The following is a 22,676-nucleotide window of genomic DNA, read 5'->3' on the forward strand; positions in this document are numbered from 1 at the left end:
GATTTCCTTCCTTAAAGGGGCATTAGCGAGCGAGATGGGTTTTTCCGACAATCAACTATGGTTCCATGGTCATCAGTAGATTCTTAATTCCAGATATTTTTTTTATTGAATTCAAATTCCACCACCTGCCGTGGCGGGATTCGAACCCGGGCCCCCAGAACAATAGCTGACTTTCTGGATTAATAGTGATAATGTCACTCGGCCACGGCTCGCATCTCACTTTTAGATTGCACCTAAAATGCTGTCCCTGGCACGCCGTGCCACACTCTTTGTTGGACCAGGGCTAGTGGTGGTGGAGTAGTGGGGGCAGGATGTGCCAGGCCATGCGGTTACAGATTGTGGTTGTATGCAGTCCTGCTGCTGCCGATGGCCCACATTGCCTCGTGGATGTTCAGCGGCTGGATCTGTTGGGAATCTATCCCATTCCGCACAGTGGGAACGTCTCACTACACGATGGAGGGAATCCTCAATGCGGAGATGAGACTTCTGTCTCCATGAGGACTGATGCTGTCAAGGGACAGATGCACCTGACACAGGGAAGATGAAGTGAAATGCGGCTCTTCCCTCTTGTTGGATTTCTCATCACCTCCTGCAGGCCCCAGACCGACAAAAGAGCCACGTGAACGTAGGAAGGAGGAGCAGGAGTCGCCCATTTGTCTCCCAGGCCTGCATCTCCTCACGCTTCATGAGATGGCGCTGCTTCTCCTGCCTTTGCAAGGAAAGGTGCTATGATCCGGGCGGCACGGTGATATAGTGGTCAGCACTGCCGCCTCACAGCATCAGGGAGCTGGGTTTGATTCCCGGCTTGGGTCACTGTCTGTGTGGAGTTTGCACATTCTCCTCGTGTCTACGTGGGTTTCCTCCGGGTGCTCCGGTTTCCTCCCACACTCCAAAGATGTGCCGGTTAGGTTGATTGGCCGTGCTAAATTGCCCCTTAGTGTCGGGGTTGGTAGGGTAAATAAGTAGGGTTACGGGGATAGGGCCTGGGCGGGATTTTGGTTGGTGCAGACGTGATGGGCCGAATGGCCTCCTTCTGCACTGTAGGGATTCTATGAATACCAACCCTTTCAGTCTGTGATCTGTTTAGGCCTCCAAATTTGCAGACGACACAAGGGAGGGTGAGCTGTGCGAAGGCATCACAGATGCTTCTGTTGAGTGAGTGGGCAAATGCATTGCAGCTGCAGCATAATGTGGATAGATGCAAGAACCCCTACAGTGCACAAGGAGGCCATTTGGTCCATCAAGCCTGCACTGACAACAATCCCATCCAGGCCCTTCTTGGCCTTTTGGCTAAGATCAAATGTAGTTTTTGATCCTGCACTTGATAGAAGTCAATGAGGTTACATTTGAAGCAATTTTTAAAAACACCAACTAGGCCTTCTGGCTAAAATGGGTCTCCGATCAAGAACTGGAGGAGGTGCAATGTCTGCTCCTATCAGCTTGGATCATGTAGATCGAGCCCTAGACAGGAAGAGGCCAGCCTGTCTTGTCAGCTTGGATCTGTAATGTCTTACTGGCTGAGATTTTGAATTGGACTTTGATTGGATGTAGCTAAATAATAAATCCCACCCAGGCCCTATCCCCCGTGACTCCACGTATTTCCCCTGCTAATCTGCCTGACATTAAGGGGCTATTTATCATGGCCAATCAACCTAACCCGCACATCTTTGGAGTGTGGAAGGAAACTGGAGCACCCGGAGGAAACCCACGCAGACACGGGGAGAACGTCGGCACAGACAGCGACCCAAGCCGGGAATCGAACCCGGGTCCTTGGCGCTGTGAGGCAGCAGCTGTTGTCCACTTTGGTAGCAAAAAGAGGAAGGCAGGTTATTATTTGAATGGCTATAAATGAGGAGAAGAGAATGTGCAGCGGGACCTGGCTGTCTTTGTCCACCAGTCACTGAAGGTAAGCATGCAGATGCAACAGGCAGTGAAGAAAGCAAATGATATATTGGCCTTCATAGAGAGAGCATTCGAGTACAGGATGTCTTGAAGCGGTTACACAGGGCCTTGGTGAGGCCTCACCTGGAATATTGTGTGCAGTTTTGGTCTCTTTATCTGAGAAAGCATGTTCTTGCTATCCAGGGAGTGCAGCGAAGGTTTACCAGGCTGATTCCAGGGATGGCGGGACTGATGCAAGAGGAGAGATTGACTAGGTTAGGATTGATTTCGCTGGAGTTTAGAAGAATGAGGGGTGAATCACATTGAAACCTATAAAATTCGAACAGGACTAGACAGGGTATATGCAGGAAGGATGTTCCCAATGGTGGGGGAATCCAGAACCAGGGGTCGCAATCTAAGGATATAGAGTAGATGCTTTAGGACTGAGGAGAAATCTATCCACCCAGAAGGTGGTGAATGTGTGTTTTCAAGAAGGAATTAGAACAAAAGAACAGTACAGCACTGGAACAGACCCTTCGGCCCTCCAAGCCTGAACCGATCATGATGCCCTAACTAATTTTAAAAAAACCTTCTGCCTGTACTCGGTCCGTATCCCTCTATTCCCTCCCTATTCCTGTACCCATCCAGATGCCTCTTAAATGTTGCTAATGTGCCTGTTTCCACCACCCCCTCTGGCAGCGCGTTCCAGGCACTCACTACGCTCTGCGTGAAAATGTTCCCCCGCACATCTCCCTTAAACTTCCCCCTCTCACCTTTAACCTGTGCCTCCTTGTCACTGACACTTCCACCCAGGGAAAAGGCCTCTGACTATTCGCCCTGCCTACGCCTCTCATAATTTTATAGACCTCTATCAGGTCTCCCCTCAGCCTCCGTCTTTCCAGTAGGAAGTCTCCCAACACCAGGTTGAAGTCCAACAGGCGTATTTGGAATCACGAGCTTTCGGAGCGCTGCTCCTTCATCGGGAGACTCACCTGATGAAGGGGCAGCGCTCCGAAAGCTCGTGATTTCAAACAAACCAGTTGGACTTTAACCTGGTGTTGTGAGACTTCTTACTGTGCCCACCCCAGACCAACACCGGCATCTCCACCTCTGTCTTTCCAGTGAAAACAATCCTTGTTTATTCAACCTCTCCTCATAGCCAACACCATCGAGACCGGGCAACATCCTGGTGAACCTTCTTCGCACTCTCTCCAAAGCTCCCACGTCCTTCTGGTATAGCACCAGAGGGATACGAGGGGAAAGTGGGAACAGGTTACTGAGTTGGATGATCAGAATGAATGGCGGAGCAGGCTCAGTGGGCCGAATGGCCTCCTCCTGCTCCTAGTTTTGATATTTTTCTGCTTTTCTGCAGATATCTGAAGAATCAAAGGATTTTAAATATCATAGAATCATAGAAATCATAGAAACCCTACAGTGCAGAAGGAGCCCATTCGGCCCATCGAGTCTGCACCGACCACAATCCCACCCAGGCCCTACCCCCACATATTTACCCGCTAATCCCTCTAACTACGCATCTCAGGGACAATTTTTTTTTAACCTGCCCAATCAACCTAACCCGCACATCTTTGGACTGTGGGAGGAAACCGGAGCACCCGGAGGAAACCCACGCAGACACGAGGAGAATGTGCAAACTCCACACAAACAGTGACCCGAGCCGGGAATCGAACCCAGGACCCTGGCGCTGTGAAGCAGCAGTGCTAACCACTGTGCTACCGTGCCGCCCGAGGATAGCTGGGATTGAGTGTCTGATGTGAGGACCCAACGGCCTTGTTACTGAAACACGTGCTGAATGTTCACATTATTAGGCTGAGGGCCATCATGTGTAACTGAGACAGTGGAGTCAATTCAGGTCCAGATCAAAACAGCCACATCGCTGTTTATACAAACAGCGGGCAATGCAGTCGCAAGTGTTGAGGGAGATGGGGATAAATGATGGAGGCAAGAGATGAGGAAAGGGGTGAATATGACTGATACCCAAAGATATAAATTTCAAGTTTATTTATTAGTGTCACAAGTAAGACTTCGATTAATGAAGTTACTGTGAAATTCCCCGAGTCGCCACACTCCGGCGCCTGTTCGGGTACACTGAGGGAGAATTTGGCACGGCCAATGCACCCTAACCAGCACGTCTTTCAGACTGTGGGAGGAAACCGGAGGAAACCCACGCAGACACGGTTAGAATGTGCAAACTCCGCACAGACAGTTGACCCGAGCCGGGAATTGAACCCAGGTCCCTGGCGCTGTGAGGCAGCAGTGCCAACCACTGTGCCACCCCGTGCCGCCAGTCCCTAGTTGTCCTTGAGAAGGTGGTGGTGAGCTGCCTTCTTGAGCCGCTACTGTCCCCTGAGGTGTAGGTACACCCACAGTGCTGTGAGGGAGGAAGTTCCAGGATTTGACCCAGGGTGACTGCAACAAAGTTCATGGCCTCGCTCATCCCGAAACCATAAAATCCCGTCCGAGGTCAACAGACCTTCCCATGATTTGCCGCCTGCCCGCTCCGATTCCCGTGGCGGTGGGACAGTAACTTTCCAGCCTTGTTTCTCCAGCCTTGAAATGGCGTTTAGTGATACTCACAGTAAATGTGATCATGGACTGCCCGTGATTCCCCTCCCCACATTCCTGCACGAAGCCCCCTGCCATTTTAACACCGTATTAATCAGCCCTGTTTAAATAGATTGAAAGGAGTTTCAATTGGGAAGGTTAACCCTTTCCTCGCCAGGCAGGCTGAAGCCTCCATGGAGGAAAAGAAGCCGTGAAGTGCAGGGTCACAAGATGGCCGCCTGTCCTCCCATTCCTGTTCTTCTTACGCTTTCTTTCCATTTACGGATAATATTTGTGGATACCCTTGATGGTCCCGTCTTGCATTTATCTGGTGCCCTGCACAACCTAGGGGCCACTCTTCCAGCCAATCCTGTTAAAACCATACCTACTGTTACTCTATAGGAAATTTGGCAGCCAGTTGCTGCACAGCAAGATCCCACAATTCAGCGCCATCAGCTTCACTGATGTCTCGGCCACCGAATGTTATCGAATCATAGAATCCCTACCATGCTGAAGGAGGCCATTCGGCCCATTGGGTCTGCACCGACAACAATCCCATCCTATCCCCGTAACCCCACGTATTTACTCTGCTAATCCCCCTGATTCTAGGGGACAATTTATCATGGCCAATCCACTTAACCTGCACATCTTTGGACACAAAGGGGCAATTTACACGGCCAATCTGCCCAACCTGTGCATCTTTGGACATTAAGGGGCAATTAGTATGGCCAATCAACCTAACCCGCACATTTTTGGACTGTGGGAGGAAACCGGAGCCCCAGAGGAAACCCACGCAGACACGGGGAGAATGTACAAACTCCACACAGACAGTGACCCAAGCCGGGAATCGAACCTGGGTCGCTGGCGCTGTGAGGCAGCAGTGCTAACCACTGTGCCATCTCTCCGAAACCCCCTGAGGGGCAAAACGCAGGGACCAGCCTCCCCAAACCGGTGTTTTAAAATCCAAAGCCTCGCCTCTGTGTCAGAAGGCTGTGAATTCAATTCCCACCGCAGAGGCCTGAGCTTGAAATCTAGGCCGAGATTGAGTTTAGATCGGCAGCATGGTCGATGCAGGCTTGGAGGGCCGAAGGGCCTGTTCTGGTGCTGTAATTTTCTTTGTTCTTTGAGATGTACGAGGCAAGTTTTTTACAGAGAGGTGGTGGGTATCTGGAACTCGCTGCCCGGGGAGGTAGTGGAAGCAGATATAATAGTGAGTTTTAAGGGTCGTCTTGACAAATACATGAATAGGATGGGAATAGAGGATATGATCCCTGGAATGGTAGGGGGTTTTAGTTCAGTCAGCATGGTCGGTGCAGGCTTGGAGGGCCGAAGGGCCTGTTCCTGTGCTATAATTTTCTTTGTTCTTCATCCCTGTGCTTCCAAAGGGCTTCATTACCTGTAGAGTGTCCTGATAAGATGATCTTCCTGTGAGTTTTCTGACTGGATACCTGTAACGGATGGAAGACCTCTTGACATCAATAAGTCTCGGAAGGACTGGGGAGCCTTTTAACTTTTTGTTGCTGCATTCGGAAGGAAACGGAATTTGTCTAATAGAGTTTCTCACCCCATGTGTGTCTCCTGCTTTACCCTTGTGTTTCTGCTGATCTGATTGGCTAACTGTCCGTTTACCCAGTGTTCCACTCCTGTACCGGTCCTGTCCTCCTGTCTTGCAGATCTTCATGGAGCAGCTGAACACCAGGGTGGTCCTGGTCGCCGTGGAGACGTGGTCGGACAAGGACAGGATCGACGTGGGCCAAGACCAGATGCAGACGCTGCGCAGCTTCTCCAAGTACCGGCAGCAGTTTGTGAGCGAGCAGGCCGACTCTGTCCAGCTGCTCTCGTGAGTGGGCCACCGCGGGGCAACCTGCATTCGCGCAGCGCCCGCGGCCTCCTGAAACGTCCCCACCTCCGAGGGGCGCTGACCCGATGCGATTGGGCATCCAGGGGCGGGAGGTGACCTCAGAGCTGGAGGTGGAAAAGCTCGGTCAGAGCGGTCGCTTTTAGGAGTGTCCCAAAGTCAGAGCGGGAAGAGAGCGAATCCCAGAGTTTACAAAACCCAGGGCCACCAGTGGTGGGCTGAAGGGAATTTGGGATACACAGGTCGGGATTAGGCGGATGCAGAAGTCCTATTAACATTCAAGGATATGGGACAAGTGCTACATAATGGGGTGAGCGCCACTTTAGTGATAGTCATTGTCAATGCAGGCTCGATGGGCCGAAGGGCCTTTGCTGCGCTGTGTGACTCTATGGAGGGCTGAGGAAAAAGCACAAAGTGCGGGTGCGTTCCTCTTGTCTGCAATGGACAATAGCCCAACGCGTGAGTGCATTTGGCTGCGAGCATGTGTCTTTCTGACTTGATTTGATTTATTATTGTCACATTATATTGAGTTTCTTTATTGATGTCACAAGTAGGCTTACATTAACACTGCAATGAAGTTACTGTGAAAATCCCCAAGTCGCTACACTCCGGCGCCTGTTTGGGTACACTGAGGGAGAATTTAGCATGGTCAGTGCACCTAACCAGTACGTCTTTCGAACTGTGGGAGGAAACCGGAGCACCCTGAAGAAAGCCACGCAGACATGGGGAGAGCGTGCAGACTCCACACAGACAGTGACCCAAGCCGGGAATTGAACCCGGGTCCCTGACGCTGTGAGGCAGCAGCGCTAACCACTGTGCCACCGTGCATTGAGATACAGTGAAAATTATTGTTTCTTGCGCGCTCTACAGACAAAGCATACTGTTCATAGAGCACTGAGGGGAGAAGGGAAGGAGAGGGTGTAGAACGTGGTGTTGTAGTCTTGCAGTCACAGCTAGGGTGCAGAGAAAGATCAGCTTAATATATGGTAGGTCCATTCAAAAGTCTGACAGCAGCAGGGAAGAAGCTGTTCTTGAGTCGGTTGGTACGTGACCTCAGACTTTTGTATCTTTTTCCTGACGGGAGAAGATGGAAGAGAGAATGTCCGGGGTGCGTGGGGGTCTTTGATTATGCTGACTGCCTTTCCCGAGGCAGCAGGAAGTGTAGACAGAGTCAATGAATGGGAGGCTGGTTTGTGTGATGGACTGGGCTTTGTTCATAACCCTTTGTAGTTTCTTGCGGCCTTGGGCAGAGCAGGAGCCATACCAAGCTGTGATACATCCGGAAAGGATGCTTTCTATGGTGCATCTGTAAAAGTTGGTGAGTCGTGGCGGACATGTTGAATTTCCTCAGCCTCCTGAGAAAGTAGAGGCGTTGGTGGGCTTTCTGGACTATCGTGTCGGCGTGGGGGGGACTAGGACTGTGTAAATGCAATTTTGTTTCTTTTTAAAAATCTGAAAGAGGAATCTAAACAGCCTTGGGGCCCGCCGATTCCTGATCTGAAAGGAGGCGGGGATGTGACCAATCCACTTACAGGAGGCGAGCCAGTTGCCTTTTAGGGAGGTTGTGTGTTTCCATTTTGACAGAACAATTCGGATCAAGTGGGACGTGCGCGCTTTCGTATCGTCGTGGGAATGACGGAATTAGCATGGGATCCTGCTTTCATGTCAATTCTGCGTGGGTTTTGCTTCCAGTCCTGTGGTGCTATAACTGTGTCTCCTTTGTGTTTTGTGCAGTGGAACCACCTTTAAAAGCAGCATGAGCAGCATGGCATTCTTTGGAGGTGTCTGTTCCCTCACACGGGGAGTTGGGGTGAATGAGGTAAGACTTTTCCCCAAACGCCTCCTGTTCACACACTTTTTGCGGGTTCATCCACTTCTGATTGGCACCGTTGGGCATAGTCCAAGCTGACCCACCAGAGCAGTACCGAGGGAGTGCTGCAACGCTGGAAGTGCCGCCTTTTAGATGAGACATTAAACTGAGGCCCCGTCTGCCCTCAAGAAGATCCCGCAACCCGTATCAAAGCTACGCGGGAGGGAATCCCATAGAACGTAGAACAATACAACACAGAAACAAGCCCTTCGGCCTGTGACATTGTGCTGAATATGATGGCACGGTGGCACAGTGGTTGGCGCTGCTGCCTCACAGCGCCAGAGACCCGGGTTTGATTCCCGGCTTGGGTCACTGTCTGTGTGGAGTTTGCACATTCTCCCCGTGTCTGCGTGGGTTTCCTCCAGGTGCTCCGGTTTCCTCCCACACTCCAAAGATGTGCGGGTTAGGCCATGCTAAATTAACTCTACTGTCAGGGGGATTAGCAGGGTAAATATGAGGGGTTATCAAGATAGGACCTGGATAGGATTGTGGTTGGTGCAGACTTGATGGGCTGAATGGCCTCCTTCTGCACTGTAGGATTCTATGATGATGCCAAATTGAACAAATCCCTTCTGCCTGTCCCTGGTCCATATTTAACTTTATTAGTGTCACAAATAGGCTTATATTAACACTGCAGTGAAGTTACTGTGAAAATCCCCTAGTCGCCACACTCTGGCACCTGTTCGGGTACACTGAGGGAGAATTTAGCATGGCCAATGCACCTAACCAGCACATCTTTTGGACTGTGGGAGGAAACCGGAGCACCCGGAGGAAACCCACGCAGACACGGGGAGAACGTGCAAACTCTGCACAGACCCAAGCCGGGAATTGAACCTGGGTCCCTGGTGTTGTGAAGCAGCAGTGCTAACCACTGTGCTACCGTGCTACACTCTATTCCTTGCATATTTATGTGCTAACCTAAAAGCCCCCTAAACGCCCCTATCGTACCTGCCTCCACCACCACCCCTGGCAGCGAGTTCCAGGCACCTACCACCCTCTGTGGAAAAAAACTTGCCCCTCGCATCTCCTTTCAACTTTCCCTCTCTCACTGTAAGTGTGTGCCCCAGCTCCCCACCGAACTGCACTGGCCACCTGGATTTAGCGTTGAGATTAACAGTGGGTGTTCTCTGTTACTATGGGATGAATCAGACTTGTACTGGAGTCCACATATGTGCAGGTAAATGCGGAAATCTGAATTACTCTGCCCTTCCACAGTCTGCACTCAGCATCTTACCGATGGCCTCTGCTTTGAATTCATTGCAGGGCGGGATGTTATAGTACGCACCCAATAAATACTAAAGATACGGGCGGCACGGTGGCACAGTGGTTAGCACTGCTGCCTCACAGCGCCAGGGGCCCGGGTTCAATTTCAGCCTCGGGTCACTGTCTGTGTGGAGTTTGCACATTCTCCCCATGTCTGCGTGGGTTTCCTCCGGGTGCTCCGGTCTCCTCCCACAGTCCAAAGATGTGCGGGTTAGGCTGATTGGCCATGCTAAAATGACCCTCGCATCAGGGGGATTAGCAGGGTAAATGTGTGGGGTTATGGGGATAGGGCCTGGGTGGGATTGTGGTCGGTGTGGACTCGATGGGCTGAATGGCCTCTTTCTGCACTATAGGGTTTCTATGAGGAGGAATTTCTTCAGCCAGAGAGTGGTGAATCTATGGAATTCATTGCCACAGAAGGCTGTGTAGGCCAGGTCATTGAGTGTATTTAAGACAGATATAGACAGGTTCTTGATTGGTAAGGGGTTCAAAGGTTACAGGGAAAAGGTGGGAGAATGGCAGAACAACACGATGGGCCGAATGGCCTAATTGTGCTCCTGTATCTTATGGTCTTACATTCCACGTTTCTATTCATATGGTCTTTATTTTAATCTCTCAAACCTAGTATGGACAAGTGCGGTCAATGACGATGGTGCTGGGTCAGGGGCTCGCTCAGAACCTGGGCATCCACTGGGAGTCTGAATCGAAAAGGAAAAGTAAGTGTTTTTCATCTCGTCGAGGCATGCGCTCCGAAAGGTGAAGTGAGGAGAACATTACGGGTCACATTTAGTGAGGGAGGGACTTGTTCACACCCCCTACTCTCTCCCAGCCCCAGAAAGATTCCTGACAGTGAGATCCATAACTTAGCCCGTAAGGACGCTTCAGCGATGTGAGCTGATTGGCCCCAGTTTATTTGTGTCTGCGGGGCAGTGGCATGAACCTTGACCCCTCTTTTGATGACCATAACCATTGACCTTTCGCCACTGACCACCAACGTAAGGAAACTCGGCTGCCAGGCGTCCCACAGTTGGTGACGGCCATTTAAATCCCAAAATGCCAGGATGTTAATGTGAGTGGGGGATGGGCAGAGAGACAGCAGGTGCACTGATGGGCGTACAAACTTCACATTGCTCGTGACTTTGATTTGAGTTATTATTCTCACGTGTATGGGGACACAGTGAAAAGTATTGTTCCTTGTGCATTATACATACCGTTCATAGAGTACATAGGGGAGAAGGAAAGGACAGAGTGCAGAATGTAGTGTTACAGTCATAGCTAGGGTATAGAGAAAGACCAACTTAATATGTAATAGGTCCATTCAAAAGTCTGACAGCAGCAGGGAAGAAGTTGCTCTTGAGTCGGTTGGTACGTGACCTCAGACTTTGTACCTTTTTCCCGACGGAAAAAGATGGAAGAGAGAATGTCCGGGATGCGTGGGGTTCTTGATTATGCTGGCTGCTTTGCCGAGGCAGCGGGAAGTGTAGACAGAGTCAATGGATGGGAGGTTTCATGGTCATCAGTAGATTCTTAATTCCAGATTTTTAAAATTGAATTCAATTGAATTCCACCATTTGCTGTGGCGGGATTCGAACCCGGGTCCCTGGAACATTAGCTGAGTTTCTGGATTAATAGTCTAGCGATAATACCACTAGGCCATCGCAGAATGCTTCACTGCTCACTGACACTGCCCTGGAAATATTTGAAGTTGCTCACGGGATGTCTTGGCAAGGCTGGTATTCATTGACTATCCATAGTTGCCGCTGAGAAGGTGGTAGTCAGCCATCTTTTTAACACCACTAGGCCATTCCTGATGCCTCAGGAAGCTCTGCTGTGTCTGGCCCGAGCCCCAGTTCACACCTCTGGAAGTGAGGTGCGCTGGAAAGTTGGGATGAGGTTCAGGGGCGGGAGTACAGCTTGGGGCCTGGGCCCTACTGTTTAATGGCAGTACCTCCCCAAATCCAACAGCAGGCCAGCCCCTGTTGGGACTCGATTTAACCACTGCAGTCAGCCAAGGCAGCCTGAACGCAGAACATTAAGACTGACACTGTGTGTCCTTTTCTCTTCCAGAGGAATGCGAGTGTCCAGGCTCATGGGCAGGATGTATCATGGAAGACACAGGGTATGTTTGCACTCAATTTAAATCACAGAAATAGGCCCCGGTCTGTGACAATGTTTATGCTTTAGATAAACCTCAGCACACTCCAGTTTAGATTTCTCCCGCCTGTTTCTATTGGAATATGTGGTGGCACAGTGGTTAGCACCGTTGCCTCACAGCGTCAGGGACCCGGGTTCAATCCCGGCCTCGGGTGACTGTGCAGAGTTTGCACATTCTCCCCGTGTCTGCGTGGGTTTCCTCCGGGTGCTCCAGTTTCCTCCCACATTCTGAAAGGCATGCTGGTTAGGTGCATTGGCCATCCTTTGGTGTCAGCAGAGTAAATACTTGAGGTTATGGGGATAGGACCTGGGTGTGATTGTTGTTGGTGCTGACTCGATGGGCCGAATGGCCTCCTTCTGCACTGTAAGGATTCTAATCTACATTTTTAAAAATTCATTCATGGAATGTGGGTGGGCGTTGCTGATTTCGAATCATAGAATCCCTACAGTGCACAAGGAGACCATTTGGCCCATCGAGTCTGCACCAACCACAATCCCACAATCCCACCCAGGCCCTACCCCCGTGACCATATGTATTTGCCCTGCTAATCCTCCTGACACTCGGGGGCAATTCAGCATGGCCAATCAACTTAACTCGCACATTTTTGGAATGCGGGAGGAAACCGGAGCACCCGGAGGAAACCCATGCAGACACGGGGAGAATGTGCAAACTCCACACCGACAGTGACTCAAGACCAGAATTGAACCCGGGTCCCTGACGCTGTGAGGCAGCAGTGCCAACCACTGTGCCCCTGTGCCACACTACATTTACTTGGCCAGCATTTATTGCCTCCCTCTTGGGCCCAGTGCCACTTCAGAGAGTAGATAAGAGTGAACCACATTGCTGTGGCTCTGGAGTCACATGTAGGCCAGACCAGGTAAGGACGGCAGATTTCCTTCCCTAAAGGACATTAGTGAACCAGATGGGTTTTTCCGACAATCGGCAATGGTTTCGTGATCATCATTACATTCATAATTCCAGATTTGTATTGAATTCAAACGTCACCATGCCATGGTGGGATTCGGACCCGGGTCCCCAGAGCATCGCCCTGGATTGCCAGTCCAGTGGTGACAATTGTCAGTGAAATAATTCCACGGGGCAACACGGTGGCACAGTGGCTGCCTCACAGCACCAGGGAACCAGGTTCAATTCCCGGCTTGGGTCACTGTCTGTGTGGAGTTTGCCCGTGTCTGCGTGGGTTTCCTCCGAGTGCTCCGGTTTCCACCCACAGTCTGAAAGACGTGCTGGTAAGGTGGATCGGCCGTGCTAAATTCTCCCTCAGTGCACCCGAACAGACGTCAGAGTGTGGCGACTAGGGGATTTTCACAGTAACTTCATTGCAGTGTTAATGTCAGCCTACTTGTGACATTAATAAATAAACTGTAATGCGGTCGATGAGCTGAATAGTTGCCAGTGCTGTTCGACCGTGCGATTGTCACCTGTGAACCACTCAGCTGTGTGTTAATCAATAAAATGCAGGAGAATGAAAAGAAGCAAGTCCTCCAGCCCCATGGGAAAAGGTACCGTCCAACGTAGTGTTTGAACCAACCTGACCAAGAACCATTTGAGGCCTTGACTGTGAATAACTCCTCAGAGGCCAGCGTCCCCTCACCAGATTCCCTTTATTTACAAACTTATCTCCACCCTTAAGAGTGCTTCAGGTACACAGTCAGAATCCGGAGTGTCCGTAGCCCTGACACTCCTCAATATATAAATATATTTTTTAATTCAGTCGTGGGGCATGGGCGTCGCTGGCTGGCCAGCGTTTATTGCCCATCCCTAGTTGCCCAATGGCATTTGAGTGTCAACCACATTGCTGTGGCTCTGGAGTCACTTGTAGACCAGGCCAGGTAAGGAGGCAGATTTCCTTCCCTAAAGGACATTACTGAACCAGATGGGTTTTTCCTGACGATAGTTTCATGGTCATCAGTAGATTCTTAATACCAGATATGCTTTATTGAATTCAAATTCCACCAGCTGCCGTGGCGGGATTCGAACCCGGGTCCCCAGAACATTAACTGAGTTTTTGGATTAATAATCTAGCGATAATACCATCAGGTCATCTACAATCATTACCTCAATCAGGGAGCTCATACTCCAAGAGGCCCACCTCATGATCTTTGTTGGGGTCATTACAGACTGTGTTGAATTGGCCAAAGTGAATCTGGCCTCTGAACCCAGGCTGCAAGAATCTGCAGCAGGAAAGATTAGATTTAGTCTCACCTCAGGATTCCTGGGCAGAGATTTCTCCCCCCCCCGGTCCCCCCTTCGCCCCCACCCCCTCATCACCAGGTTTGCAGGTAGTGGGACCACCCCTGTGAAATTCCCCGCTGCCCTTTGGCCCCTTCCCAACCTCCCCACCTGCAGTTGTACATGGGGTGGACAAGGCCTAGGGTGGGCCTGCTGACCCTCAGCCCCCCGCCCCCAATTGAGGCCACTTAACAGCTGCTTCCCGCCAGTCTGGCAGGAGCTCAGGGTCGGGGGCTGCAGACTTGATTGGGAATCGTTGGGGTACAGAGAGCAGGGAGGAGGTCAGTGAGTTGGGGTAGATTGGTGGGGGAAGGGGGAAAGGGATTTGGAATTGGGGTGTTGATTGAAGGGGGTACAAAGGGGATTGGTGATTGTGGTGGGCGAGGTGAGGGAGTTGGTATGCCGAGGGGATCAGAACTCAGGGCTGCCGAGGGCATTGGGAATTGGGGGGTGCAGGGGGTATTGGGGATTTGGGGATCAAGAGGAGAGCTGTGGGTGAGCCGGGACATTGGGGCCTAGTTATCCAGGCTGGTGCCTATTGATGGATTCTCCGTTGCCCGTGGAATGTGGAATTCTCTGGAATTCCCTGCCCAGTGAAGCAGTTGAGGCTGCCTCATTGAATGTTTTTAAGGCAAGGCTAGATAGATTTTTGAACAGTAAAGGAATTAAGGGTTATGGTGAGCGGGCGGGTAAGTGGAGCTGAGTCCACGAAAAGATCAGCCATGATCTTATTAAATGGCGGAACAGGCTTGAGGGGCCAGATGGCCTACTCCTGCTCCTAGTTCTTATGTTCCTCTGGGTGCTCCAAAGATGTGCAGGCCTGGGGGGATTGGCCATGCTAAATTGCCCCTCAGTGTCAGGGAGATTAGTAGGATAAATACCTGGCGTTACAGTGATGGGGCCTGGGTGGGATTGTGGTCGGTGCAGGCTCGATGGGCCGAATGGCCTCCTGCACTGTAGAGATTCTATGAATGACACCCCCAGGGAGACTCTGTTACTTCAGGAGAGGTGACAGGAAGAGGGTGGGTTGGGGAGCTGGAGAGAGAGTTGAAAACCATTGAGAACGACTCCAAGAAAAAGTGTCAGTGCTGGCTGCCAGGGAGGTTTTGGTTTTGCGACCCTTTGATTTGAGCATGGTTTCAGATGAAAGAGGGAAACCGCCTGGTCGCTTGTGCTGAGGGCCCTCGAAGGCGGATCGAGGACATTGGCGGACGAGAAGAAATAATCTTTTTTTTTAAGCAGGAGCCTAGATTTCAAAAATAGCCCAATGTGTCTCGAGGGAGCACTTCAGAGGCACTTAGGCGCTGAGACCTCTCAGCTTTGCTCGTGGAACAGACCGGAGAGAGCATTCATTGGAATTGCAAAGCACCTCGTTCAGCCTCGTTGAGTCTTTTTAATTTCCCAGCGCTCAATCCACGAGGAGGCTCCAAGTGCACCTTGACTACGACCTTGAAGAAGAAAATAAACAGTGAGGAGGCGATGTTTACCAAGCTGCTCCAAAGCCTTTCGATTGCTAATCTATTTAAACATGTCCAAAAATCTACACAGTCATTTGGGAGAATGTCCCTACCTCTCTTCCGAATTGTGCCACTGGATCTCTTCATAGTCATAGAGTCATAGAGGTTTACAGCATGGAAACAGGCCCTTTGGCCCAGCTTCTCCATGCCACCTCTTTCTTTTAAACCACTAAACTAATCCCATTTGGCCCATATCCCTCTATACCCATCTTACCCATGTAACTGTCTAAATGCTTTTTAAAAGACAAAATTGTACCCGTCTCAACTACTGCCTCTGGCAGCTTGTTCCAGACACTCACCACCCTCTGTGTGAAAGAATTGTCCCTCTGGACACTTCTCCCCTCTCACCTTAAACCTATGCCCTCTAGTTTTAGACTCCCCTACCTTTGGGAAAAGATGTTGACCATCTCGCTGACCTATGCCCCTCATTATTTTGTAGGCCTCTATAAGATCACCCCTCAACCTTCTATGCTCCAGTCCCAGTCTATCCAGCCTCTCCGTATAGCCTCACTTCCACTCGATGGGGCAGCACGGTGGCACAGTGGTTAGCACAGCGCCAGGGGCCCGGGTTCAATTCCTTGAGCCTAACTGTTGCTCAAGTCTTGACTTTAAGAGGGTTCCGTTGGGTTGCGTAGTTTTTTCCTGTATTGCTTCGAGCTGAGCTTTAGGGTCAGGGCTGTTCGGTCTTGACTAGCCCAGTATTTTCAGATCAGTTTGAGTTGGTCTTGGTTTCTGTGTAGGTCAAACGTGCTGAGTTTTGCGACATTGAATTGGTTGAGATGTACTTTAACTGCATCAGGCATCGAACCGAGATGGGTTTTATTTGCAATCCATTTCGTTCCATTGGGTTGGGTTGGATGCCTCTTGGCTTTGTTTGAGTTCTCATGCCGACTGTTGCTATGGCCCCATCCGCAGGTTCTACCACCCTCGCAAATTTTCCAAGTGCAGTATTATGGAATACAAGGAATTTCTACAGAGAGGTGGGGGAGCTTGCCTGTTCAACAGACCAACAAAGGTAAGGCTTTCTTCTTCAAGTAGGCCCCAGTTCAGTGAGATCCCACCAGTATTGGTTTCCAGCCCTCATCAAAAACTTCACTTAATCTCAACCACCCAGGTTCACTCAAGATACAAGATACCTGTGGTGAACCATCGTTGGTTCCCACCAGGTAGTACAGAGCCAGGGTCTGGCCAGTACTATGAGTCTGTATATATGTTGCTGTTGGGGTTAGGGTTGGGTTGTTCTACATGTTACTGTTGGGGTTAGGGTTGGGCTGTTCTACATGTTACTGTCGGGGTTAGGGTTGGGCTGTTCTACCTGTATTATAGTTATTATGGTACATCCCAGTCAGGCTCCGCCTCCTGGGAGAGGTATAAAGGTCACTGCTCTGTCTGGGACCCCTCAGTCTGGGATCGTGTATTATATATGGTAGCTCTATTGTAGTAGTTAATAAAAGCCTTTATTTCCTCGAGCATCTCTAACCTCGTGAGTTATATCGCGCATCAATACCTCAAAAAAAAATTCCAGTGGGGGGGGGTGGCACAGTGGTTAGCACTGCTGCCTCACCGCGCCAGAGACCAGGGTTCGATTCCCGGCTTGGGTCACCTACTGTGTGGAGTCTGCACGTTCTCCCTGCGTGGGTTTCCTCCGGGTGCTCCAGCTTCCTCCCACAGTCCGAAAGACGTGGTGGTTAGATGCATTAGCCATGCTAAATTCTCCCTCAGTGTACCCAAACAAGTGCCGGAATGTGGCGACTGGGAGATTTTCACAGTAACTTCATTGCAGTGTTAATATAAGCCTACTTGTGACGCTAATAAATAAACTTAAATTTTAAACAATGCCAAAAATGCAAAAGTTTATTAGTCACAAGTAGGCTTACATTAACACTGCAATGAAGTTACTGTGAAAATCCCCTAGTCTCCACACTCCGGCGCCTGTTCGGGTACACTGAGGGAGAATTTAGCATGGCCAATGCACCCTAACCAGCACGTCTTTCAGACTGTGGGAGGATAAACACAAAACATAATATATTTTATATTGCACCGAATTTCTATCACTTACCCTCTAAACTGTAAATACGGCGGCTAATTTTATTTTTAGATTGATTTTTCTTTGTTCTTCCAGAAGGGGAAATGGGAATACAACTCTGAGTTGGTCTTGTAGACTGTAAACATGAGTATAAAGGGGAAATAAGAATACTGGTTCGAACTGTTTCTTCTTGACGTTTTTCAGGGGGTTTTGTTTTATGTGGGGCCACCTCAGAGGTACCTGTCATAACCCATGCGATGACAGGCAGGACAGGCAGAAGCTGCCCCACTGAAAGGACCCCAAGGCTCTTCCTGGGCCAAAGGCGGAAGAAGCCCCAGTGTAATCTTCAGTTCCGACAGAGGCAGTAATGATTAAATCAGAGCGATGGATATGCCCTAGGGATTGGTTACCTTGCTTCTGGCAAATTCTCAGCTCTCAGACTGGCAAGTATTTGGCTGAGGCCTAGTGAGGATGTGGAAGCCTGAATTTCTGTGCTTATGCAGGAATGAACGCCTTCATCCCCACAAGATTTAGATGGAAGATCTTCCCCGCCTCTCTACGCAATGGCAAATGGCAGAACAAAATACAGAGTGAGGTTCTGTAGAACTGGACAATCCATTCCACCTTCCAGACCGCTTCAAAGGTGATCTGCCCCGTAAAAGACTGGGCCCGTAATTCTTCTAGAATCGTAGAATCCCTACAGTGCAGAAGAAGGCCATTTGGCCCATCAAGTCTGTATCGACTCCCCGACAGAACATCCCATCCAGGCCCAAGTCACGGTGGCACAGTGGTCAGCACTGCTGCCTCACAGCGCCAGGGATCCAGGTTCAATTCTGGCCTCGGGTCACTGCCTGTGTGGAATCTGCACGTTCTCCCTGTGCCTGCGTGGATTTCCTCTGGGTGCTCCAGTTTCCTCCCACAGTCCAGAGATGTGCAGGTTAGGTTGATTGGACATGCTAAATTGCCCCTTAGTGTCCAAAAATGTGCAGTTTGGGTGGATTGGCCGCGCTAAATTGCCCTTTAGCGTCAAAGATGTGTTGGTTAGCGGGATTAGCTGGACGGGTGTGTGGGGTTATGGGGATGGGCCAGGGGATGGGCCTGGGCCTGGGTGGGATGTTCTGTCGGGGAATCGGTACAGACTTGATGGGCCGAATGGCCTCCTTCTGCACTGTAGGGATTCTACGATTCTAGAAGAATTACGGGCCCAGTCTCTTACCTTTAACTAGTGTGATAATCATTCTCTCTTCCTTCTCTGTCCCTTTACAGTTGTTTGAGACCACAGAGTGTGGAAATGGATATGTCGAATCCGGGGAAGAATGCGACTGTGGATTGCGAGTGGTAAGTTTCGAGTGTTAACAGTGCTTCCCCCCCCCTTAGCCCACTCCCGCTTGTTGTGTGAGGCCTGCCGTGTGCTAAATTTTGCCCCTTGGATTGGGAGCAAGTGAATTCGCCAGCCCAGTGGTTGGCCGTTGCCGTAGTTGCGGGGCTGTGTGGGGCTAATTTTCAACTTTTCCATGGCCAGTTACCCGGCGGAGGATTCTCTGTCAGATCCCTGAAGCGATATTCCTCCGTTCGACAAGTGGGAGCCAGGGAAGCGAGTCAGGCCTTCGGCCTTGTCTTGGCCGACCAAGGTAGGAGGTTAGCTGCAGGGAATCCAGAACATCTTACAAGTTTAACAGTGGCCAGGAACGCTGACATCTAGCCTTTGGCCTGCTGCCACTCAGTTGCATGTTGGGAAGGTTCTGGACCCTCTTAAAGTCTAGGTCCTGTTGTTACTTTAAAAAGAACTATTCTTTCATGAACATGGGCATCACTATTGCCCTTCCCCAACTGCTCTTGGGAAGGTGGTGGTGAGCGCTTTCATGAACCGCGGCAGTGGTGTAGGTACACCCACAGTGCTGTTAGAGAGGGAGTTCCAGGGATTTTGACCCAGGGACAGCGAAAGTACAGGTGCTACAAGTTTCCACGAGTGGGAGAGACTAGAACTCGAGGGCACAGCCTCGGGGTGAAGGGACGCTCCTTTAAAACTGAGATGAGGAGGAATTTCTTCAGCCAGAGGGTGGTGAATCTGTGGAACTCATTGCCACAGAAGGCTGTGGAGGCCAGGTCATTGAGTGTCTTTAAGACAGAGATACATAGGTTCTTGATCAAGGGTTACAGGGAGAAGGCAGGAGAATAGGGATGAGAATCATATCAGCTATGATTGAATGGCGGCGCAGACTCGATGGGCCAAATGGCCTAATTCTGCTCCTATATCTTATGGGATTATGACATTGTTCCAAGTCAGGATGGTAAGTGGCACGGAGAGAAAGTGATGGCATTCCCTTAATTCCACTGTCCTCCTTCGTGGGCGAGGCCGCAGGTTTGAGGGGTGAAGATGTTGCTTCTTTGCCAATAGAATTTCAGCCTCTTGGTCAACACTGCAGACTGCCTGATGTGACAGAAACATCTGGGAGTGGCATGGAAGCCAGATGCATCCTGCTGTGCCATCTGCTCCTTCCTGTAACACATTTCATTGTACAGTCTGGATTCTGATCGTGAGTGGGAACCGTGGCTGATGGCCTCTCCCTAGCCCCAGGGCACTGAGGCAAATTTTAGTTTGTTGACTACAGCCCCAAGCAGAATGGCACGATCCCTGGCGAAGCCATTAGGGATGATACCATCTTTGGACACTAAGGGGCAATTTAGCATGGCCAATCCATTTGCCACAGAAGGCTGTGGAGGCCAAGTCATTGAGTGCCATTAAGACAGAGATACATAGGTTCTTGATCAGACATACCACGTCTTATACAAGAAAGAAATGCGTGAATTCTCTGTGGTTAATCCAGCTCATTTATCAGACCTGATACGGCTTCTCAAAATTATAAAAGGGTTTGAGAGCATCAACGCAAAGGTGTTTGCAGTTTTTCATAGAACCTTACAGTGCCGAAGGAGGCCATTTGGCCCATCAAGCCTGCATCGAAAACAATCAAATCCAGGCCCCATCCCCGTAACCCGACGTATTTAGTCTTCGAATCCCCTGACACTAAGGGGCAATTTAGCATGGCCAATCCATCTAACCTGCACATCTTTGGACACTAAGGGACAATTTAGCATGGCCAATCCACCTAACCTGCACATCTTTGGACGCTAAGGGACAATTTAGCATGGCCAATCCATCTAACTTGCACATCTTTGGACACTAAGGGACAATTTAGCACGGCCAATCCATCTAACCTGCACATCTTTGGACACTAAGGGACAATTTAGCACGGCCAATCCATCTAACCTGCATATCTTTGGACACTAAGGGACAATTTAGCATGGCCAATCCACCTAACCTGCACATCTTTGGACACTAAGGGACAATTTAGCATGGCCAATCCATCTAACTTGCACATCTTTGGACACTAAGGGACAATTTAGCATGGCCAATCCATCTAACTTGCACATCTTTGGACACTAAGGGGCAATTCAGCATGGCCAATCCACCTAACCTGCATATCTTTGGACACTATGGGGCAATTTAGTAGGCCAATCCATCTAACCTGCACATCTTTGGACACTAAGGGGCAATTTAGTATGGCCAATCCACCTAACCTGCATATCTTTGGACACTAAGGGGCAATTTAGCATGGCCAATCCACCTAACCTGCACATCTTTGGACTATGGGAGCACCCGGAGGAAACCCACGCAGAAACGGGGAGAACGTGCAGACTCCGCACAGACAGTGACCCAAGCCGGGAATCGAACCCGGGTCCCTGGCGCTGTGAAGCAGCAGTGCTAACCAAACAGTGCTTGGCGAAATCCAAACCTAGGGCCCATAAATAAAGATAGCCAGCAATGAATTCAATCTGGAATTCCAGAGAAATCTCTTTATTTGGGGAGGTGAGAGTGTGGGACGTGCTGTCGCAAGGGGCAAATATAAATGCATTTAAAGGGAACCTAGATACGTACGTGATCGAGAAAGGAATAAGGTAGAGTGGGAGGAGACTCATGGGAAATATAAAGGCCAGTGGGGCCGAATGGCCTGTTTCTGGGATATGGGTTGTGTGTGTGACTATGGCAGATGACTTATCCTTGTTTCTCTCCCTTTCCCCCTCCCCCAGGAATGCTTCGGGAGCTGTTGCAAGAAGTGTTCCCTTGCCAACGGTGCCCATTGTAGCGATGGACCTTGCTGCAATCACACATGCCAGGTAACCCGTGCCAATAATACCAGCTCCACCGTAACTCTGCATGTGCCCAGTGTAATGATCACCATGGGGTTAACACCAATTTCCCCAGCAATGCAGGGTGCTGGGGGTGGATGGTGGGGGTGAGGAGGGGTGGGTGGGTTGGGGGGAGCAGTGACAATCTGACGGGTTCAATGTCAGCAGTCACCAGGCGAGCCGTCAGCCACTGGGCTGTGCGGCAGAATGGTGAAACGGCAATTCTGTTTAACATTCATTTGCCCGGGATTACCCAGCTCAACCCCATATCATAACTACCACTTACCAGGTCATTCATTCACGGGACATGGGTGTCGCTGGCTGGGCCAGCATTTATTGCCCATCCCTAGTTACTCGAGGGCAGTTAAGAGTCAACCACATTGCTGTGGCTCTGGAGTCACATGTAGGCCAGACCAGGTAAAGGTGGCAGATTTCCTTCCCTAAAAGACATTAGTGAACCAGATGGGTTTTTCCGACAATCGAGAATGGTTTCATGGCCATCAGTAGATTCTGAATTCCGGATATTTTTTATTTTGTTTTATTTTTCTTTCTTCCAACACACTGAGGCATTGTCTCTGGCCGGATCTATTCCTCTGGGCAAGTCCAGTCATGACTGCTGGATGTTTGCGAATTCCGCACACGCATGCACTCACACACGCACGCACACACACACACACTCACTCACACACGCACTCACACGCACGCACGCACACACTCACTCACACACGCACGCACTCACACACGCACGCATGCACACACACAGCATGGGTTGCCTAACCCGGTTGGAGAATCCAGTTGCTAATGCCCACTCAGTTCACATAGCATCCTAACATTGCCGCCAGTTGACGCAAAGCACATGGACTGCATCACATTGAAAACAAGTCCACTCGGGTGGTGAAAGATCGCATACAAGGCTGTTGCATTCATATAGAACCTTTCACGACCTCAGGACATCCCAGAGTACTCAACAATCAAAAGAGTGCTTTTGACTGTGTGACTGAGCAACACTCAACAATCTCGATACCATCCAGGACAAAGCAGCCCCGCTTGATTGGCACCACCTCTACAAACATCCACTCCCTCCACCACCGACGCTCAGTAGCAGC

The 22,676-nt window shown here is 50.3% G+C and overlaps 1 protein-coding gene across 1 annotated transcript in view; it reads left to right on the top strand.

Annotated features, from left to right (window-relative positions):
- Positions 1-22,676, top strand: part of LOC144503896 (disintegrin and metalloproteinase domain-containing protein 23-like) — a 144,614-nt gene that overhangs the window by 81,657 nt on the left and 40,281 nt on the right. The window contains exons 11-17 of the mRNA XM_078228940.1: positions 6,117-6,283; positions 8,036-8,120; positions 10,060-10,150; positions 11,502-11,553; positions 16,272-16,371; positions 18,649-18,720; positions 21,472-21,558. Of these exons, the coding sequence (XP_078085066.1) occupies positions 6,117-6,283; positions 8,036-8,120; positions 10,060-10,150; positions 11,502-11,553; positions 16,272-16,371; positions 18,649-18,720; positions 21,472-21,558 (654 nt within the window). The remainder of the gene's footprint in view (positions 1-6,116; positions 6,284-8,035; positions 8,121-10,059; positions 10,151-11,501; positions 11,554-16,271; positions 16,372-18,648; positions 18,721-21,471; positions 21,559-22,676) is intronic.

This window comes from Mustelus asterias, chromosome 14 (assembly GCF_964213995.1).
Source record: "Mustelus asterias chromosome 14, sMusAst1.hap1.1, whole genome shotgun sequence".
In the NCBI taxonomy this organism is placed as follows: Eukaryota; Metazoa; Chordata; class Chondrichthyes; order Carcharhiniformes; family Triakidae; genus Mustelus; species Mustelus asterias.